The sequence below is a fragment of the Camelus ferus genome, chromosome 1 (assembly GCF_009834535.1).
Source record: "Camelus ferus isolate YT-003-E chromosome 1, BCGSAC_Cfer_1.0, whole genome shotgun sequence".
Lineage (NCBI taxonomy): Eukaryota > Metazoa > Chordata > Mammalia > Artiodactyla > Camelidae > Camelus > Camelus ferus.
In genome coordinates this window covers 56,123,638-56,144,663 of record NC_045696.1, presented here as the reverse complement: position 1 = coordinate 56,144,663, position 21,026 = coordinate 56,123,638, and the positions used below count along the sequence as shown (strand labels likewise).

At 35.2% G+C, this 21,026-nt stretch overlaps 1 protein-coding gene across 4 annotated transcripts in view; it reads left to right on the top strand.

Moving 5' to 3' along the window:
* GSK3B (glycogen synthase kinase 3 beta) overlaps positions 1–21,026 on the top strand; it is a 167,563-nt gene that overhangs the window by 141,625 nt on the left and 4,912 nt on the right. For 2 of the 4 annotated variants that reach the window (XM_032479975.1, XM_032479986.1), the window contains 2 exons: positions 10,705–10,803; positions 17,701–17,750. In XM_032479975.1, coding sequence (XP_032335866.1) covers positions 10,705–10,803; positions 17,701–17,705 — 104 coding nt within the window. In that variant the 3' untranslated portion in view covers positions 17,706–17,750. The remainder of the gene's footprint in view (positions 1–10,704; positions 10,804–17,700; positions 17,751–21,026) is intronic. The other 2 variants (XM_006190481.3, XM_006190482.2) reach the window with 1 other exon arrangement.

Sequence of the window (21,026 nt, the reverse complement as noted above, 5' to 3'; positions counted from 1 at the left end):
TTACTTGATTGCTTTTTAAAGTGGGTCTCTAAAAGGCTTTTTATACAGTGACATCCAGCACTTGCAACTGTGGAGTATTGACATCAGAAACTACTAAGTCAATGCTAAATTTCTTTCCCTCTTTTCCTATCACTTCTGTTAGGTGACTTTAAAGTTCCCAAACTTTGAAGAAAACTTTGAGGTTTTTTTCACACTAAGTATCTTCAGTACTTTGTTTCTCAGAATATACAAATCAGGAAAGCCGCTTGTCAAGTGAGCAACTTGGTACAAACACAAATGCATACAAGATGATACTTAGGATGGATAGTTTGGAGAATGATTCTCCTTAAATTGAGGCATATTTTGATACATATTCTTCAATGTGTGTATGTACCTATATGTGTTGATCAAAACTGAGATACTAGTAAACCTTTTATTTGGTCAGGTTTTAAAATTCAGAATTCAGTTTCGCTATTCACATGCATCATTTTTGAAGTAATTACATTTGATTCTTTAGTCACCAGCTAATAATTTCCCATTATTACTGAAGAAAATAAAATGTAAAACAACTAAACTTATTATTTTATAAATTTCTAAGCTTTTTAAAAACTGAGATAAAATTCACATAAGGTCTGAATCCTTGTAAACAATTCATTGGTGTTTAGTACATTCAGAGTGCTGTGCAGCCACCAACTCTCTCAAATTCCAAAACATTTTCATTTCTCCTAAAGAAAACTCTATACAGGACAGAAATAGACTCATAGACAGAGAATACAGACTTGTGGTTGCCAGGGGGGTGGAGGGTGGGAAGGGATAGACTGGGATTTCAGAATTGTAGAATAGATAAACAAGATTATACTGTATAGCACAGGGAAATATACACAAAACATTATGGTAGCTCACAGAGAAAAAAATATGACAATGAGTGTGTATGTCCATGTATGACTGAAAAATTTTACTGAACACTGGAATTTGACACAACATTGTAAAATGATTATAAATCAATAAAAAATGTTAGAAAAAAAAAAAAGAAAACTCTATACCCATCAGTTTGCATTAACCTCTCCTCCAGAGCCCCTGGCAACCACCAGTCTACTTTCTGCCTATTGATTTTCCTATTCTAGATATTTCTTATAATGGAATCTATATGTGACCTTTTGTGTTTGGCTTCTTTCAGTTCACTTTGCATGTTTTCAAGGTTTGTCCATGTTGTAACATGTTACCAGTATTTCATTCCTTTTTATGGCAGAATAATATTTTACTGTATCATGTCTTAATCAGTTCAGGCTACTATAACAAAATACCATAGACTGGGTGGCATAAACAATAAAGATTTATTTCTCACAGTTCTGGAGGCTGAGGAGTTTAAGACCAATGTGCTGACAAATTCGATGTTTGGTGAGAGACCACTTCCTGGTTTGCAGATGGCTCCTTTCTTATTCATATGGTGGAGAGAGATCACCTCTCTTGTGTCTCTTCTTATAAGACCATTAATCCCATTCATGAGGCTCTGCCCTCATGACCTAATTACCTCCCAAAGACTCCACCTCCAAATACCATCACACTGGGGACTAGGGGGACAGAAACATTCAGTCCATAGCATAAGGATATACCACATTTGTTTATCCATTCATCTACTGATAGACATTTGGTTTGTTTCTACCCTCTGGCTATTTTGAATAGTCCTGCTAGGACTATTGTGTACAAGTATGAATTTGTTTACTTGTTTTCAGTTCTTTGGGGTATTACTGAGTCATACGGTAATTCTATGTTTAACTTTTTGAGAAACTGCCAAACTAGTTTGCACAGTGGCTTGCACATTTTACATTCCCATCAGCAGTGTAAAAGGGTTCCTGTTTCTCCACATCCTCACCAATACTTGGTTTCCCTTTTTTTTTTTTAATAGCCATCTTAGTGGATGTGAAGTGTTTTCTCATTGTGGTCCTAAGCTTATGCAGTATAATGAATCAGGACCTGGTAAATGCTATTTACCTGTTTTCTAATAAATTGCATTCATACAATTAACAAAAATAAATTGGCTTAGATTTTAGAATATGGTCTTGGAAATATTGGAAGGACTTTTGCAGATAGGCAGTTTTTATACTGTTAAATAAAAGAATCAACTAAAGTAAAAAGAAGACTCATTTTAAAGAGTAAATAGTTTAATTCAGACTTTATTCATACGTATCTAACATTTACAAGTTAAGGAATGAAGAATGATATTTTGAGATCAGATTTTTATATTTGCCTAGAATATCAAACATAAATATAGCTCTGTGTATGTCTGAATGTGCATATGTCTTTGAGGAGTTGAAGAATATTTGAATATTGGGATTTGGTGTGTGTAGGTATGGTTGGCAACCTCTGTGGCTATTAGAGTGTTTATGTGCTTCTGTGGATATCAGTGAGAAGGAGGATAGGAGGATGTACATGAATCTTTGTATCTATTCAAATAGACCCTGTAAATATATCCTTGAAATGGTTTTTCGTAAAATTAAATGTGTTAAATTGAACATGACATCATTTTGTGATATGGCCCTCCTTTATTAAAGTTTTAAAATGCCGCTCTGTCTTCCAAAACTGGGCTGTGATCACTTAGAGTAGTACTTTCTCCCTTTCCTTCTGTATCACTATTATATTAAAAACAGTGTTTCTAGATGAGGACACAGCTGTCCAGGGAAGAGGTGTTATTTGATGTCATTTTGTTTGATCCTCCATATTCTGATTTTGGATCAGTCTTTGCAAACTGTGATCTTGTTTACTAAGGCAAAGATGTAACTGTTATGCAGATGCAACTTTAGAGCATGTACTAATTAATAGCAATTAATGGATGATCAGAATAAAACTGGGTAATTGAAGAGGTTGAAGAAGAAGAACCAACTTTCCAGTTGGTTGTATAGTTAGAAAGAACACAGAGATGGGAACCACTGTAGGGTGTGGGCAGGGGTCATTAGTGAGATTCTGCTGTAGGCGGAATAAAACCTCCCTCCATTCTTAAAGTAAATTTTCAGGAAGTCTATCTTACTTCTCCCAAATGAACTTAAGATAATCCCTGGTCTGCATATAGTAGGTGCTCAGTGAATGCTTGGGTGAGTGCTACATGCCATGTTAAATACACACAGTATTTATTAATTCATGCAGCCAGTACTTATTGGGCGTTTCTAATATTCCCTTTAGTTGTTAGTTTGGTTGTTTTAATTAGTAAGGTAGACCTACCACATGAACAGAACTATGAAGGTTAAACACTTGAGTAAAATATAGTAAAGCTTACAGCTAACTAAAATTTGATGTTTGTTACTGTGCTGTGAGTAAATGGCCATAGATGGTAATTAGTATTACTTTCATATAATGAAAACAAGTATTTCTGTGATCAGCTAGAGGAAGAAGAGAGTTGAATAGATATGGGACAGAAAACTGAGATCCTTCTGACTTTCTGGATGCATAAATCGGAAGACTGTCACACCTCTCATTTTTCTGGCACTGGGGCTTCAGTGTTCTAGGATCCCCTGACTGACAGTATTATCTTCATCCAGGCGCATTGGAAACCTGGACAGACCTTTGGCATAACTGCTTCTCTCCCTTTCCTTCAGTCATTGGATCTCAAAGGTTGGACATAACTGACTCAGGCCTTAGGAAGCATGCAGAATCAGGAAATCTCAACAAAGATCAGTTTTCTCTTTATTTACCAATTCCTTGCCTATTTCAAGGCTGAAATATCTTGGGAAATAGGTGATTTTGTATGTTTAAAAGTGAGTCTCCAGCTGATTTCACCACACACATCCCCAATCCCAATTTTCTATCCAATTCTTTTTTGAGATATTTACAAGTAAAATTATTTTGGCAGGCATTTTCCCCCGTAGGGCACAGGACAGGATTGGGGTTGGGCAGGCGAGGAGTGAAGATTATCAACGATTTACATTAGTGTGACTTAGTTTGAAGAGCCTACTGCTCTACCACTCAGCTGGGTTATCTGAAGGAGTGGCGTTTTGTAGGGAGATAAGGAGGCGTAATGGCTTCTTGGTTAGGCCAGAAGGGGAAACTGCTTTTTAAATGAGAGTTAAAACAGGATATTTAGTGGCACCCAGAAAGCAACATGCAAACTCAGGCAGACTTCGGATGTCTTGGGGTACAGGGATGAGAGTATCTAGACATGAGGAAAGTAATGTTGAAATAGAAAGGGGTTCCAGAAAGCAAGTGAAAAGGACAGTAAAAGGAGGAGTAAGAGAAAACAAAAGGAAATGGGGAAAGAATCAGAGAAAGAGATTTTAAAATGAGTGTAGAAATGTGTTAAAAGGAAACGATGCGAACAGGGGACTGAGAACAAGTTATAGATGGGCAACAAAATCAAGTGTTACAGAAGGCCAGCTTATCAAAGGGGTATACTTCCTTCATTTGAAAGCAGTAGATTGCTTATTTATAAAATTTATTGTAACTCATTTACGATAATTAGGAGGTTCCATATCTTTGCAGCAATTATTTTCAAGCCAATTTTCCTGTTGTAAAATAGTGATACACATAAATGTGGTCAGCCTACCTGCTTATCTGACTTTCTATGTCCTGGACATTTTCTTATAGCCTACCTTATCCTCCGCCACGTCTAAAGTGGGCATAGTATTTCAACTACCTGAGGTAATGCATTATCTTCTAATATTCTTAAATTACTATAAATCTTGAGTTGAGGGTCTTTGGTTTTAGACTACTGTAATTTACAATAGCAGGAATAAATTTACATAAGATAGGAACTCTTATAAGTACGATGTGAATCAGATTCTAAAGTGAAACTCAGAGTGCTCTAATTTGCAGTGCTCTCTCCATTTTTTTAAAACTAAACTTGCCACTTTTATGTGACTATCCATTTTTCTGTTGTGATCTTATGGGTGAAAAATGGCTATAAAAGATCCTTATAAATAGATTTGAGAAAATTTGGGTATAAATGGATTATTCTGGTAAATAAATGAGAGGTGGAGCTGTTTATACTTATCAAAGGAACTGATGTCAGAATTGTTCTTTAATATTTTATAAATAATTTAGAAGAATAAAATTGCTAGGTAAGCTGTACTCTTCTAGATATTGAAATGATAATCCAAAGGAAATAAACTCCAGGGAGAGCTGGAAGAAATTCATGAGTGCCACTAAAAGGGGTCAAGTTAGTTTTAGTTCAACAACTAGAATACTAACAACAAATAATATTGACTGTATTAAAAATTTTAGGATCTGAATGAACAGTTATTTATGGGAATTATTTTCATTTTCCCAGAGATTATTTGTTTGGCTCTGCTGCTTTGACCACAGTGCTGGAAGGAATGTGGAATGATATATAGCAACAAACAATCAAAAACTAATATCTTAACTTAAAGATAAAACTTAAAGGTCTGTGTGTAGTCTGGACAGATACACTCCCAGGAAGACCAGAACACTGGTGGTATGTAATTTATAACCAAGGCAATAAAGATACGCAGTATTGCATATTGGAAGTAAGTCAGACCTAAAGTCTTGTTCCTGGTCTCTCTCTGACTAGTTGCAGAACTTGGTCAACAGTATCTCTGAGTTTCCTAATTTAAAAAAAATGAGATGGCTGGATTAAAGGATATTCAAGGACACTTAGCTCTAAAATAAAAATAAGTTGACTCCAAAACGACAAAGAAAAAATGAGAAATAAAACTAAAAACTTACAGCATGAAACGGTGAGATATGTAAGATCATGTTATAAATGGATACAAAATAACACGAACTAGTTCCCCTAGAATTCAACATATTAGCAGTACATACTGTTTGTGGGGGATGATGGGGATGTAATTAGGTTTATTTATTTATCTTTAATGGAGGTACTTGGGGTTGAACCCAGGACCTCGTGCTTGGTTAAGCATGCACTTTACTGCTGAGCTGTATCCTCCCTAGTACATACTATTTTTGGATGCTCAAAAAGGTTGTTTAATTGGATGAAAGAACTCATTGTAATGGTTCATTTATTACACTTCATCAAGAATGGAGTTCTGAGTGTAAAATTTTCAGGTTACTGAAGCTTATTCTTTTTAATCCCTAGGACTTCTAAAATACTACCATTTTGCTAAATAACTTCTAAAATATATCATTACTATAGATGTAGTACAAAAAATGATTTCACACATTTTTGGGTGACTAGTATAAATTATGATACCTCTTCTTGGACATTTCCAAGGCAAAGTAGTTATGGGTTTGTGCAGGTATCATGTAGTTCACACAGGAAAGACTGTTAATGTTACCAGATAGCAGGAGCAAGCCTTGTAAGTTATTTACTGTTTGTCCGATCTCTTGATTAGTTAAGTGTTTGTTTATTTTTCTGAATAAGTATGGAGTATGTAGGCAACATAAGGAGGTTCGTCAGAGATTTTGAAATTGTTAGGGGAGAAGCAGTTATGATGGGTTTACTTGGTCATCTAAAAAATATATCCAAATAAGCAGCATTAGAATTCAATATGTATAAGATTAAGGTGCACCATCCTAGCATTTGAATTACTATTCAAAAAAAAAAGTGCACAAATGAAACAGGCACGCTGTTGTTAAGTCATTTAGACCATATTGTGAAGAGAGGGGGGAAAATGGCAGTTTTAACTATATAGGTAACTGCTGACAACTTTCATTTATATTTAAGAGATCTGATACACACATGAAGACCTCACACTACTTGTAGAAGAAAAAGAAAGTCTGTCTCTTTTTGAGACTTCTTTCTGGGTGTCTGCAGGTTGAGCTCTTTCCAAGCTAGCAAAGAAAGATTTCCCTTCCACCTGATGACTAGTCTTTTATTATCACTGTAAGAGTAGGTCTAGTCAATATAGGGTTGATTTCTTCCCTCTGGTTTATACATTGATTGTTTTTCTCAAATTTATCCTCAGCTTTCACACAACACAGTTTGAACAAACATATATACCTCTTTCCACCCCTACCCCCACACAACTCCTGCAAATTAAAAAAAAAAAAAAAACTAGGAAAGTTTCTTACCCTGCTCCTTCTTATCAATAAATTTGGAAACTTTATATTTTGAAGAAGAGAAACTTCAGGTTTTGCCAACTAGATTTAGGTTTTGTTGGGTTTTTGTTTTTGTTTTGGTTTTTGTTTTTAAGATTCCTTTACTTACAGCAGTCTTTTCATGGGAATTTCTCTTCTATAGTTTGTAGTGTAAACAATGCAGCAAGATTTAGTTAAGCAAGTTTGATTAACCTCTTGGTTGGTTGATATCTATCTTGGTTGGTTTATTGATACCTATGTTAAAATTTACGTTGCTTTTGTTAAAGCTGTGGTTATGTTTTGATGACAGAGTACATAATGATTGATATACCATCAAAACATTCATAATGTTTCCTAATAAACTACTATGTGATTTTTTTTTTGATGAATAGTTTTATGGCATCTGCAGTTGGTTGAATATATCCTTATCATGCATGAAGTTTTCTAAAACCTTCTGGAACCTGTTGCCATTTTGTTTTGAACCATGTCTTTGGGGTGACACAATCTATCTCTTATCCTCTCACCTCTTCTCTAAAGCCAGCTCCGCTTCAGTATTATTGGCTTCCTTGTTTCCTTAATTATCCCCCTACTGAAGCCTCACACACGTATTTAGTAAATAAATATTAACTTTTCATTTTCAATCTCTTCTCTTCTTCACTCCTTATTCTCTGCCTTCAAGAATACATATACTTTCCTGATTCTGAAAAGTTCTATTACTTTGCTCTTGCTGTCCTCCAACATGCCATTCTTTTTTTTTTTTTTTTTTGCATTATTTCACTGCATTTTATATTCATACTCATTGCCTCCATTTCCTTCCTATTCAGTGCCACGAATAGAGAGGAATATTGGGAGAAGGTTGTAATTGTTGTATGCAAAAAACAATTATGAACATTTTGAACTAACTGTGACAGCCCCATAGAAGTGCCCATCATCTGTTTCCACAAAAGGGACAGATATGTAGTGTAAAGAACAGGACTTTAGTACATGGAGGCTTCCTCATTCACACAGGCAAAAGCTACAACAGTTAACAAGCTCTACAAATTAGGGAAGAGCTAATGGATGGAAAGCAATGGACCTTAAGGAGTGTCTGTAATTAAGAAGAGGAAAGGGGCAATGATATATAGAAGTTGGAGAGCTATATGTGGTTGTCCAGTTTAGAATTCCTTAACTTTTTGGGTGTTTGACTCAAAGCATTTCACAGAAGTCCTCACAGAGGCTGTCCACTGGCCACTCTAGGTTAAGAACCTAGTCTTTTTAATTGTTTTCATGGATTTTATTTACCTCACCCCTATGTCATTAGATGCGATGAAGCCTCCAGGATCCCATAGCTTCTCTTTTTTAGGGGGTCATCTTCTTTTCTTGCCCATCTTTGACTTTCATTAGTTACCCCTCTTTCTCTACCAAAGTCCGAGATGACTGTCTACTACCTAGAGAAAAAGAGTATTGTTTTTTTCAAGCCGTGTGTGTGTGTGTGTGTGTGTGTGTGTGTGTGTACACGTACACATGCATGCATGTATACATACATACATACTCCATTATCCAGAATAAGACACAAAACCACCATGGCTCTTGAGTGGACTACAGATACACAGAAGGGTAGGTGATCTAGTAAGAGAGAGTAAATGAATGAGAGAAAATAGGCAGCATGGACCTTAAGTAGCGTGACTACAGACCTCTGATGTTCAGTTTATTTTAAAGATTATCTTAATAATGGCTTTGTCAAAATGTCTTGTATTAAAACCTCTGTTCATCTTTTCCTTTTTTAGATTTTTCTTTTAGATGCTGGGCACATGGGCATAGAGATCTTTTAGTTTAAAAATGCCTCTGTCCTGAATCGGTTGAATGCCTTTCTTGCCAGCTAGTTTGTACAATTATCCTTCCATTTTCTATTTCTGTTGAACCAGGCAGACAACTGTCTTTTTATCTGTCTATCCAGAGACCTAACACACTCTTTCATGCTCAGTATTATTAGATGGATGAAGGTGTGGGTGGGTAGATGGATAGATTTTAAAGAGGCTTTTCTATTTTAGATTTTAATCTTAATTGGGATGGTAAATCTGCCTTTCTTTTAGGTTACTGAAGAGTAACTCCCACATCCTGCATCTATTTTTATTCTTAGAACCATAAACTCATCAGCCCTCACAGTTATGAGATTCTCTTGTTTTCCTTGGTATAAGATTGTGGGTTAAAATTGTACTGACATGAAGTAAAACTGCGTAAGGTCTTTTTGTTCCTCAGTGAGACCAGCTACTAAAGCTGATTATGGAAAAACAGCATCTCTTTGAACCTGATCATTAGGGTAGTGGTTTTCCGATTGTCTTTCCCAGGGAGGATTATTATTTGATGAACTGACCTAAGTCTTCTCGTTTAAGGGGAAAAGAGAATGAATAGTCTTCTCTTAGTTTAGAGCTTTTCCTCCAATTCATTTTTCATAAATCTAAACATTAGCATATTACTTCTTTTTACCAGGTTATCATTTAGTATCTGATTTAGTACAAAATTTAGATATTTAGGCACCAAGTTGAATAAATCAACATTACCAGAGGCATTGCACCAGAAAATATTTTTAAAGTACTGCATTAAAACACTGTATCCCTTGCTAGGGGCTGGAAGGAGGAATGAAAGGGGAGTAATTGCCTAAATGTTTCCCTTTGAGGTGATGAAAATGTTTTGAAACTAGATAGGAGGTGATGGTTGTACAACATTATGAATGTACTAAAATGCCACAAAATTGTACACTTTAAAATGGTTAATTTTATATATGTGAATTTTACTTGAAAGAAAACACTATTGCCTAACTTTTTTTAGTCTGTGCCATAACTGAATTGCTTGTAACTCAGAGGATATGTCTTCCTGTAGCTGGTGTGGTCTTACAATGATTCCTTCAAATTGTGACACTTGTTAGAGTGAAAATGAGCACTCACTAGTTAAATGCCAGAACGAAAGAATAAACCAGGGTTTTATCCCAGGCAGACTGGAAGAACAGTCACATTACTAAAGTTAACACCAGATGTTTATATGTACAAGCTTACCACCATTTTTGCTATTATCTTAAAATTATTTCTCAAGGCTGATAAACAGAACTGGATTCTTCAAAGAACACTAGTTTGTATACAGTTGACAGAAAATTTCCATGTGCAAATAAAAGCCTATTTCAGACTTAAAAAGTAACAATTTTACTAAGTTAAAAAGCAAAATAGGGTTGAATAAAGACATTCTTATTTTTAATAAAAGTAATGAGACTTTGAACAGATATTTCCACTAGTGTTTGGATAAATCTTAGCTGCCATTGAGTAAGCTGGTCTGTGCATGCAGACATACAGAGTACAGTTATATTCTCTTTTCTGTGACACCATCACCCTCAATCCCTACAATCAAATACTGTCAGAGTAGTATAGGGAAACCCAGTATGTTAAAGTTAATGAAAAATGGAAATATATCTTATTAATATGCTTACCCCTAAACTTTTGGCGAGTATCTTCCCTGAGGATATCTTCAGTTCTCTGAAGATAGTGCCTTTTAGCAGATAGCACCTTTGTTAAGTATCACAACATTTCTCTGGGCTTTCTCTATATGTTAATTACTAGCTCATTGATTGATTTTTCAGTTGTAAATTTATCATGTCTTTTTTTGTTGTTGTTAAACTGGTGTTTTAATGCTGTTATCATCTGTTTTGTATTATCAATAAAATAGTTTAAGTTGAATGGGCTCTAACATATATTTATCTTGCCTTTTCTCTAGAACTGTCAAGTAATCCACCTCTAGCTACCATCCTTATTCCTCCTCATGCACGGATTCAAGCAGCTGCTTCAACCCCTTCAAATGCCACAGCAGCCTCAGGTAAGAACACATAAGTCTCTTCTATAAAACATATTCTGCTTTTTTTCCTCTGTTTTATCATCACATTTGATGAATGTGAACATTTAGTACCTTCCAAGTTTCAGAAACACAGCACAGCCAAAAGATTATGAATAATATGTTGCTTTATTTCTGAAAAGCACAGAAGGACCCCATAAATAAAGGTATACAATATCTCATTCTAATGTTATGTCACTTTAGTTGTTATGTTAAAAGTCATACTTTCCATCTAATTTCTTGATTAATATATATCAGATGAGATGCTTAATAAGCAGAAAGCAATCTGTACAAATGTAATGTTGAAGATAATTCACTTTAGTTCCATCACTCTGAATGTAAATTATATTAATATACTGATAGGCAAATTTTGCAAAAAGTATGAAATATAGGTTGATATAATTTGATCATTTGAAAGGGCTAAAACTGCAATGCAAATACATTTAACTACGACTTAGATCAGAATATGACTAAACCTTATCTATTGAAAAAAAAAAAAAATGCCCACACAGTCTCCCAGTTTAGAGCTCAGGTACGCTGTGGTCCCTTAGCTAGCTAATGTTGGGGCCTGATTTAGCAAGAATCACTACATTATAGATATTCTGAAAATACCAAACCCTTGAATGAATTGAAGGTCCTCCGAAGGACGGCTGGATGCTGTTTAAAATGAAGTTAGACATATAATAGCTAGTACAGTTGGGCTCAGAATTCGGAACCCTTTTTTCCCCCCACAAAAAGCAGATGTCAGGAGCTGATTCTGTTTTCATTTCATCATCTATTACATTGAACTAAGTTGGGTCAGACCCATTTTTGCCCAAGGGCATTTATGCTACAGGAGATAAAATCTTTCGTTACTAGTTCTTAGCATTCAGTAGTCAGGTCAAAATCTATCCCGTTTGACACAAAGTTATTTGTTCCTGTCCGATCTTCATCTTTAGGGTATTGTTAACAAAGATGTAAAACATTTCGTTCTAATCCATGTCCTATCTTCATTCCAGAAAAAGTCAAGAAAGAAGGGTCTCTTTTCTAGTTCTAGTTTCATCAGCATTAGCTACCTTGAGAAAGTCATTTGAACTTTAATAGTGTTCTCAATCTATAAAGTGAGTGACAATATTCTCCAGAGTGATAAAGTACAAATCAAATATGTACTGAAATGTGCTTTGACTTTTTAACGTGTAAAAATAGGTTTTTTTTGTTATTTTAACTATAACCTTATTTAGAAGACAAAATTGCTTAAATGAACTATTAATAAACTTAATAAGTCACTAGTCCAAGTTAGATTACATTGATTGTTCAAACCATTAAATAGGCCCTAACCCTGAACTAACAAGAGTTATTTGTTGAGCTAGTTTCTAGGAATTATTTTAGACTATGAATAAAAATGAGAATTTTGATTGATAAATTTTGGGTAATTTTAAATGATTTTCTTAATGTGAAATACTAAACTAGTTTAATGATTGCAAATAAGGTTTTGGGCAAATTGTCTGCCTGGTAGGAGCCTAGTGTAACCTGATTTTTATGTTGCTTTGATACATACAGGTTACAGCAGTTATCAAAAAATATTTAATTGTAACCTACACATTCTAATAGCTATTGAAATCAGATTTCAATATATATATGGAGATTTGGCATTGGACTTTGATCCTCAGAGTTTAATTCAATGTTGAAGTGAATCAGGGTGTGAGGAATTTAATAGAGGTATGCTTGAAGGCAGAGCTACAATCAGCTTACAGAAATGCATACCTTGAGTATCTTAATAGTTACCAAAGAGGATTTCAGATACTGCTCTCAGCTTCCTAGTGACTACAGTAAATAAAGAAATGATATCTGTTGAAATTTTCCTATTGTTCATTATTAGATAAAAAGCACACTGGTGGCTTAGGAGACGCAAAGTGTTTCTGGCCCTGCTGTTTGGGAAGTATTTCTCCCTTAGGGCCTTAGATTTGGTACTGGGAGAGAGTAAATGAAGTTCTCGTCGTCATTTCAGTAATAAATGTCATAGTGAGTTTCATATGGATACTTTAAGTGCCCTTCAGTGTAAGCCAAAGGCATAACACCACAGTATAGTTAAAGGAAAATGGTTTTCTTTGGGGCCAAAGTTGTGAGAGCCAAGTAATGTCACCAAACATGCTTCAGGAAACACCCCTTTAGGTCAAGGAATTGACAGCTGCCTGTGTTTAAGTAAATATATATATGCATATTTAAAATAAGAATTTGGCAGTGTAAGTTGTATTCTTTAGTAAAACTTTAAAATATACATGCTCTTTGTTACCTTTCTTAGCTTCAGTTTCTTCATCTGTAAAACAGGAATAGTAAATACCTACTACATAGAGTTGTGAGAAGTAAGATATAATATGTACAAAGTGCTTAGCACTTCAGTCATACCGCAGACCTTCAGTGAAGGAAAACTGCTACACTATTTTTATTATTGTTTTTACCAAGTAAGGACAGAAGTGTTAAAAACCAGCTATGTGGAAGGCAGCGTTGACATCCGTCGTATTATAAAAAGAGGAACGAACCTATGACTCTCTTCACCGCATCTCTCCACCCAGGCAGTGAGGGAACGAACGTGTGCAGACATGGGTGGAGCTTTTCTCACAAAGCATTTTTGAGTCTGCTCCAAGGTGCAAAGAAGCAAACTCAGGCTACCAAACCTCAGACCTTAAAGGTCTGAACCTGGAAGTTTTTCAAATACAAAATTTTCAAAATCAGAAATTTCTAATCACCCCTGCTAGCTGCAGCACCGCAATAATATAACCCAAATGCCTTTGGGTGAATTAATTTGCAGTATGTGCCTCTAACCAAATAACTGGCTTACTTAGTTGATTTAATGGGGAATGTAATACATCAAAATAGTATTTTAGAGCTGGAGCCACTTTTAGTTTATGGCAATCATATCAACAAGAAGCAGAATACTTAGTTCATTACCCTGAGACTGTGCCTCCTAGTCCTCTGTAAATGGTTTTGGATCACTAAGGTCCAAATTCAGAAGAGAGCCTAACCCTGAAATTATCTTCTGATCTGTTAAAATACCATTTCCGCTGATACTCAGCACCATTGAAGTTCAGGGTCTGTCACACATTGTGTCTTGAGCAAGATCAGAATACAGAGACCCCTAGATGACTGCCTCAGAAGCTTTCATGAACTTTATAGCTGGCTTAAATAAGAAAGGAATTTTGCAACATTTATATTGATCCAGGAGCAAAGCTAAATCCTGAAGTAGATGGGGTAAAAGCAGAACAGAGTAGAATGATGACGTGGCCATCAACTATGATCATGCTGACTACATGATCATGAAATAAGCTTTGGATTTTAGTTAATTTCTGTTGATAGCCAAAGCTATTAATGGCATTCAGATATTTAGATCTACCTGAATTTTAAATACATTGTAGGCAGAAATCTCAATTTATCATCTATATTGCTACTTCTGGAAAAGCAAAGAAAATAGACCTTTTCTTATCCAGATTGTGGCCTAAAGGTTATTATTCTGTGGTCTAAAGGTGAGATTATTTTGGGAGTATATAGATAGTTGTTATTCTCTAGGCTCTCCAGAAGAACTTTGACTGGTACAGTAAAATACCACAATAATAGATTTTTTTCTCACTTTTCTTGAAAATGGTGAAGATAGTGTTTCTGTCAGTTTGATGACATTAATACTGAGAAAACTATTTTTGCAAATGTTTCAACTGCTCTTTCCATGTGTTGTATTCACAGTTCAGGCAGTGACCATAGGCGAATTGATAAAGACCTGTTGGAATTGTTAACTGTGTATAACAAAAGCCATCAGAACAGTTCATACTTTCATAGTCACTAATCCCAGGTTAGAGATCTTAACTTCAGGATACATCTAATAGAAGGGAGAAAGCTACATGTACAGAGATATGAATAGGAATAATTACATAATAACAAAAGGAGTGCCAATAAGATCTGAATGGTCAATAGTAGGAAGTGTTTCAATACATTATAAAATCTCCATTTTTATGTAACCATAAAAAATAATTATTATGAAACTTAACATTTGTGGAAATATTCATCTTAATTTATGTGGAGAAAAATCTAAAAATTTTGTGTAGCATGTTGGCATTTGTGCCAAAACTTGTGTTTGCATATAGATAGGAACTAGATAGAAATACACAACAATTAAAACAGTTACGTTAAATTAGTAGGTATGGATGTTGATTTTTTTTGTTTGTTTTTCTCAAAAACTTCTCATTTTTAAAAATTGTTTTTAAAATACCTCAGTATCTGGGGGCATTATAATTGAGCATGGCTCAGAGTGACATGAGAAACTCCAGAGAAGTACACATACTACTCTTGGTCCCTAAAGTATAATTTCTTATTTCAATATTTGTATCTGGTTTTTCTCCATACCCACAACAGATCTTCTCATTCATTCCATTTGGAAGACCATTCATCTGGACCATCTAGACTAATAAATCTTGAGAAATTATAGTCTTACTAATCAAATGGGAACCCCTTTAGAGATCATCTGGTCCAGTGCCAAATGAGTTAAGTGTGACATGTGATTGGGAATTTTAGCTAGAGCAGTATTCTATTTTGTATGTTAGTCTTTTGGATAAGGTTTCTTTCAGTGCAGTGGTTCTGCTATTAAAACAAATTTGAAAACCACTGATTTCATTTCACTTTTTTTTTTCCTTTTTCAGTTTTACTAGGTAGAATGTAGAATTATTATAGTTTGCATATATACATTATATTGCGTGTAAATACGTATATACAGTATACTGCACATTTTTTTAAGTTTATATATATGTGCTAATTACTGTTTCTAAGAACAGATTAGATCTTTAGCTTTTTAAACTTACAGTGTTATCAAAGGAATGAAGCCAACTACAAAATAAGAATCAACGGAATGCGATAATCTAATCATCAAGGACAGTCAAATGTACTTACACATATTCAGGGAATCAAAATAATAATTAGTAAGACCAGATACTGTAAAACTCCTAGAGGAAAACAGGCAAAACACTCACGAACATACGTTACACCAATATATATTTTTGGACCAGCTCCTGGAGTATTGGAAATAAAAGCAAAAATAAACAAATGAGATCTAATTAAACTTAAAAGCTTTTGCACAGCTAAGGATACCGTCAACAAAATGAAAAGACAACCTACAGAATGGGAGAAAATATTTGTAAATGATGCGACTGACAGGGGACTAATTTCTAAAATATACAAACAGCTCATAGACCTTAATATCAAAGAAAAAAGCAACGCAATCCAAAAATGGGCAGAAGACCTAAACAAGCAATTCTCCAATGAAGACACAAATGGCCAATAGGCACATAAAAAAATACTCAGTATGGCTAATTGTCAAAGAGATGCAGATCAAAACTACAATGAGATACCATCTAACACCAGCCAGACTGGCCATCATTGAAAAGTCTACAAATGATAGATGCTGGAGTGGATGCGGAGAAAAGGGGACCCTCCTACACTGTTGGTGGGAGTGTAGATTGGTGCAGCCACTATGGAGGACAGTATGGAGGTTCCTTAAAAAACTGAAAATAGACTTACCATGTGATCCAGCAATTCCACTCCTGGGCTTATATCCAGTGAAAAATAAAATTCAGAAAGACACATGCACCCATTGTTCATAGCAGCACTATTTACAATAGCCAAGAAATGGAAACAACCCAATGTCCATCAACAGATGACTGGATAAAGAAGATGTGGTACATATATACAATGGAACACTACTCAGCCATAAAAAAGAATAAAATAATGCCATTTGCAGCAATATGGATGGACCTGAAGATTGTCATTCTGAGTGAAGTGGGCCAGAAAGAGAAAGAAAAATGCCATATGGCATCTTTTAATGAGGAATCTAAAAAATAAGAAGAAGAAGAACACAAATGAATTAATTATTACTTTGATTTCATTTCACCTTTCTTATCGTCCACTGAGAACTAGTGTCCCATGCTTATGTAACTTGGAACTTGTTACTGAATATTCCAGTTACTATCTTTGTATCACTATGTTAGAAATTTGTCCCCCATACCTGTTCCACTCAGTGTTCCTACCCTGGGGTTATATAGAGCCAACCCAGTTTTTACATGCAAAAGTCCTTTAAACTTTAACGATGGCTAACATGCCCTCCATACTAATGAGGATTTTAAATCCTAATTTGGAATATGTTCTAAAGTGTCAGGATGTTAGGTACAATTATCTATCACCTGCACATTTTATAAACACAAATTTTTTTGCCTAAATCCAAGCAACTAATAAAATATATCAAACAGGACAAGGCAGGACCAACTAGAGGTTTTTTTTTTTTTTTTTTTTTGCCTTTACCAGAGTTACTGATAAAATAAGTTAAATGGGACTAGGCAAGGCTTAGTAGGGATTATTCTTTTGATGGTCTCTGAATGACTGGTTACCCTTCTTGTTGTTTGCTTAGCTACAGACCAACCTTACGGTACTCGTTTTATATAATAATGTTATGAAAAACTTTGTAAAATGCTTTGCTCTTGTCAAGAAAACACAGGTTTTTCCCATCAAAAAAATAGCTGTATCAAAGGTAGAAATTAAATATTTGTGTGTGTGTGTGTGTGAGACTTAGGGAAATTTCTACTGCCTAAGTATTTGTAAACTCTGAATTTTTGTGATCCATTTTAGAATGTATTTATTGGACTATAGATTCTGGATTTAAAGCTATTTAAGGGGGGTGAGTATAGCTCAGTGGTAAAAGCTCATGCTTAGCATGTACAAGATTCTGGGTTCAACCGCCAGTACCTCTGTCTTAAAAAAAAAAAAAAAGATTTAAAAACAAAAAAATAAAGCCATTTAAAATGTGTAGATTGCCCTCACCTTCCATGGGCTGCATTTTGTTTATTAGGATTTTTGTTATATCCTTTCCAGGTTGAAAACCCTTCTAACAGAAAAGGGAATCATGATAAGAGTTGGACAAGGTCTGTCTTCTCTCTTTTTACCTGGTCAGGGGGCTTAACTTTTCTTAATCTTGCTTTGAAAACCTTTTGCTGTTACCTCATTTAAGCAGAATCTGGCCTGTTCTTATTTTCTATTCTTCCTTGGATATATGCCCTTCTTAAAGTTGTATGTTTTTAAATTATGAGCTCATCAAGGAAAACCCTTTTAGTTGGTTTCTTTGTTTCTTTTACTTTGTGTTAAGATTCTGTTCAATTGCTTGGTCAGAATCCCGTTTTTTATTGTTTTCTACTTCTTGTCAGTTATTAGCCTCTTTTGAAGACTCTTACCACAGAACTATACCTATTTGTTCTCTGAACTTTTTGAAATACATTTTGCTCAAGTCATGGTTCAGATCTAGCCAGGGCTAGTAATCCCTTTTTCTTACTATTTCAGTTATTTTTACCCCAGAATCCTTGTCACCTATGTCATCAGCCAATTTTTTCTAGCTGGGCAGAATTAAACCCAGAATAATTTCTCCCATTGTTTGTTTCCATTGATTTTTGAAAGATAAAAAGTTAAATTAAGTTGGTGTATCAAATACTTCTCTAAAATAAGTTACCATCCCTTCATCCCCTCCCCAAGTGTGATTATCCTTTGCCTCTCACCCACTTCTACAGTGTGCATTGGGAGAGCTGCATTCATACCTTGTCTAGTGATAGAATCTGCAGTATATGCCCCCAAGGTGTTCCTCTTCCCAACTCCTTCCTGTCTATTTTCTCTTTATCTTAAACCAAATGGATGTGCAATTTCATAAAAATATATATAGCTTTTTAAAAAGCCAAGGATTTTTCTCTACTAAAAACGTAATATGTAGTTATTTTAGGAAATAAAAATCTCCCATATTCTTATTTGCAAAGAAAATCAAAGATAACACTATTTTATATTCTTAAGTAGTTATGTCTATATATATAGAGAGAGAGAGAAAGGGACAGAGAGGTATGCTTTTTTTTTTTAAATGAACTTTTGCTGTTTAGGGGATGGAATATATGACTGTATAATATTCAACTAGTATTTTAAGCCTGTACCGTAATTCCAACTTATTCCTTATTCCTGGACATTTGGGTTGTGCCATGGTTTTTAGAAGAATTGCCAAGTCAAAAGGTGTAAGGAATTTTTAACTTTTATATACATATTGTCAAATTGCCTTGCAGAAACCTTGTCCCAGTTTACACGCCCACTGGCAATTTTTTCATTTCTCCATTACTTCAGCACTAGCCAGCCCGGAGTGGGGATCGGGGAGGTGCAGAGTGCATATGCACATGTATGTACTTTTAGGTATTACCAACTTAGTAGTTGAGGAAGGTGAGTGGGTGTCTTTTTTAGGAACAGTGTTATACCTGTCTCTTTCTATTGGCTTGTGTTTGAAGTATAGACTTTCATCCACATATTCCACTTTGACACATTCACTGACACTAATGAGATTGTATCTACCCTGTGTCAGGATTTCAAGTTCACTTAAATAAGTTTACATATAGATACCTAAAGTCAAACCAGCTTAGTCATTATTTTCACCAGAGCAGTGCTAAGTATCACTTATAGGAAATTGCTTCTTTTTATGCAAAACATGTTCTCTCCTATTAAGTCAAAAATTTTACTTCAGTTTTTTCCCATTCCTCCAAAAGTAATGTAAAATCTTCTTGATTAAGTTGATGAATGTGGTATCAGACATTCTTCCAGGTATTCTTCAACTGTTCCTCAGTTCCTTAGTGTTCATATTCATGAGCCTTGTCTTATTCTTTATTCCTAAATTAAGTCTTCTAACTTAACAGTTGAAAATATATCCCAGTTCCCCATGGCCTTCAGTTTCCTACCCTGAACAACCAAACCTCTTCATTAAAATATGCTCTGGCCCTGAGCTCACAGCAGCAAAGACCTCTCTGCCACTGGCAGATAAAGTATAAACAGTCTTGTCGACAAGCCTTCCAGGTTTGTTGGTGGATTGATTGTCTCACTGGCATCTGAATTTCAGTTCTACTTTTTGAATGACTGAAACCACCATGGTTTTTGTGCCACCACCCTTTCCTTGGAATAATATGACAAGAGAGTTGATGATACTTTGCTGAGGAATGTTCCCTTTCCCCCTTTCCCCCTTCCTCTCCCTCATTATGACACACAAAATAGTCAAAATGCTAGTAGGCATTATAAAGAGAAAAACGAAAATTGAATCCTTTTCCTTACTAGTGACATATTAATTTCATTTAGGGTACACTCATTTCAGTTTTACGTATAAGCTTAGGGTATGCCTTTAATTCTCTGTGAGTAATGGTCTTGTTCATGTGTCAGTTAATAACATGAATGTCTGAGACATAGTTTTATAGTAGAGGCATTTCCACTTGGAACAGCTTGAATAGGAACATCCTGAGTTAGCTGCATGTTACAAACCACGTAGCCCAGGCTGCCACAACTGTGTCTTTTAGATGAGTTGACCTGTCATGAGACGTTTCTCACTTATAAAAAGAGGAGAGCTGGTGAATAGAAATAATAAAATAGGCTTGGGAGAGCATAATAAAGGAAATAAGGGAATAAAAGTATACCTAAAGTTCCCAGATATACTCGTGAAGTACATGCAACACACAAAAAGGATTTAATATATCTGAAATATGCTCTTTTACGAATATACCAATAATGATTTTATAGCTTTCAAGAATCTGAAAACGTGTTAAAGGTAAATAAGGAACTAAATGTTTATTTTTATTTAATTGAAATTAAATTTAAATAACCATATATAGCTAGCAGCCATCCCATTAGAGAGTACACAGAACATTTCCACTGTTGCTGCTGGGCCAGTGAACACTTGTGTCCATTGGAAAGTTCTAGCTTTTATAGACCCATTGTCTGCAGCACGAGTGCGTGGTGGCAGAGCCTTTGGAACCCCAGCTCCTTTGTGTATTCCCTGTCCTTTCCTCCTCACCTTGTTTTCTGCTTTTTTTATTTAAACCCTTTGGTGACAGATTATAAATGTGGGACCTTGCATTCACTCTCCTTTCTCTCCCATTTGCACATTTGAACAGATACATTTGGAGGGAGAATGGACAGGACTTGCTGATGTACTGGCAGGGGTGGGGGAGTGAGGAATTAAGATGAGAACTTGAGGTTTACCACCTGAGCAACTTCATGGGGCTGTTTCCTCAGTACTGAGACAGCTGCCCATCAAACTCATGATTCGATTATCTAGCAACTCTGAGAATCTGAAAATAAAACTGTGGAACCTCTCCTAGAAAATATATGTGTATCAGATACAGAATTTTGCACATAAA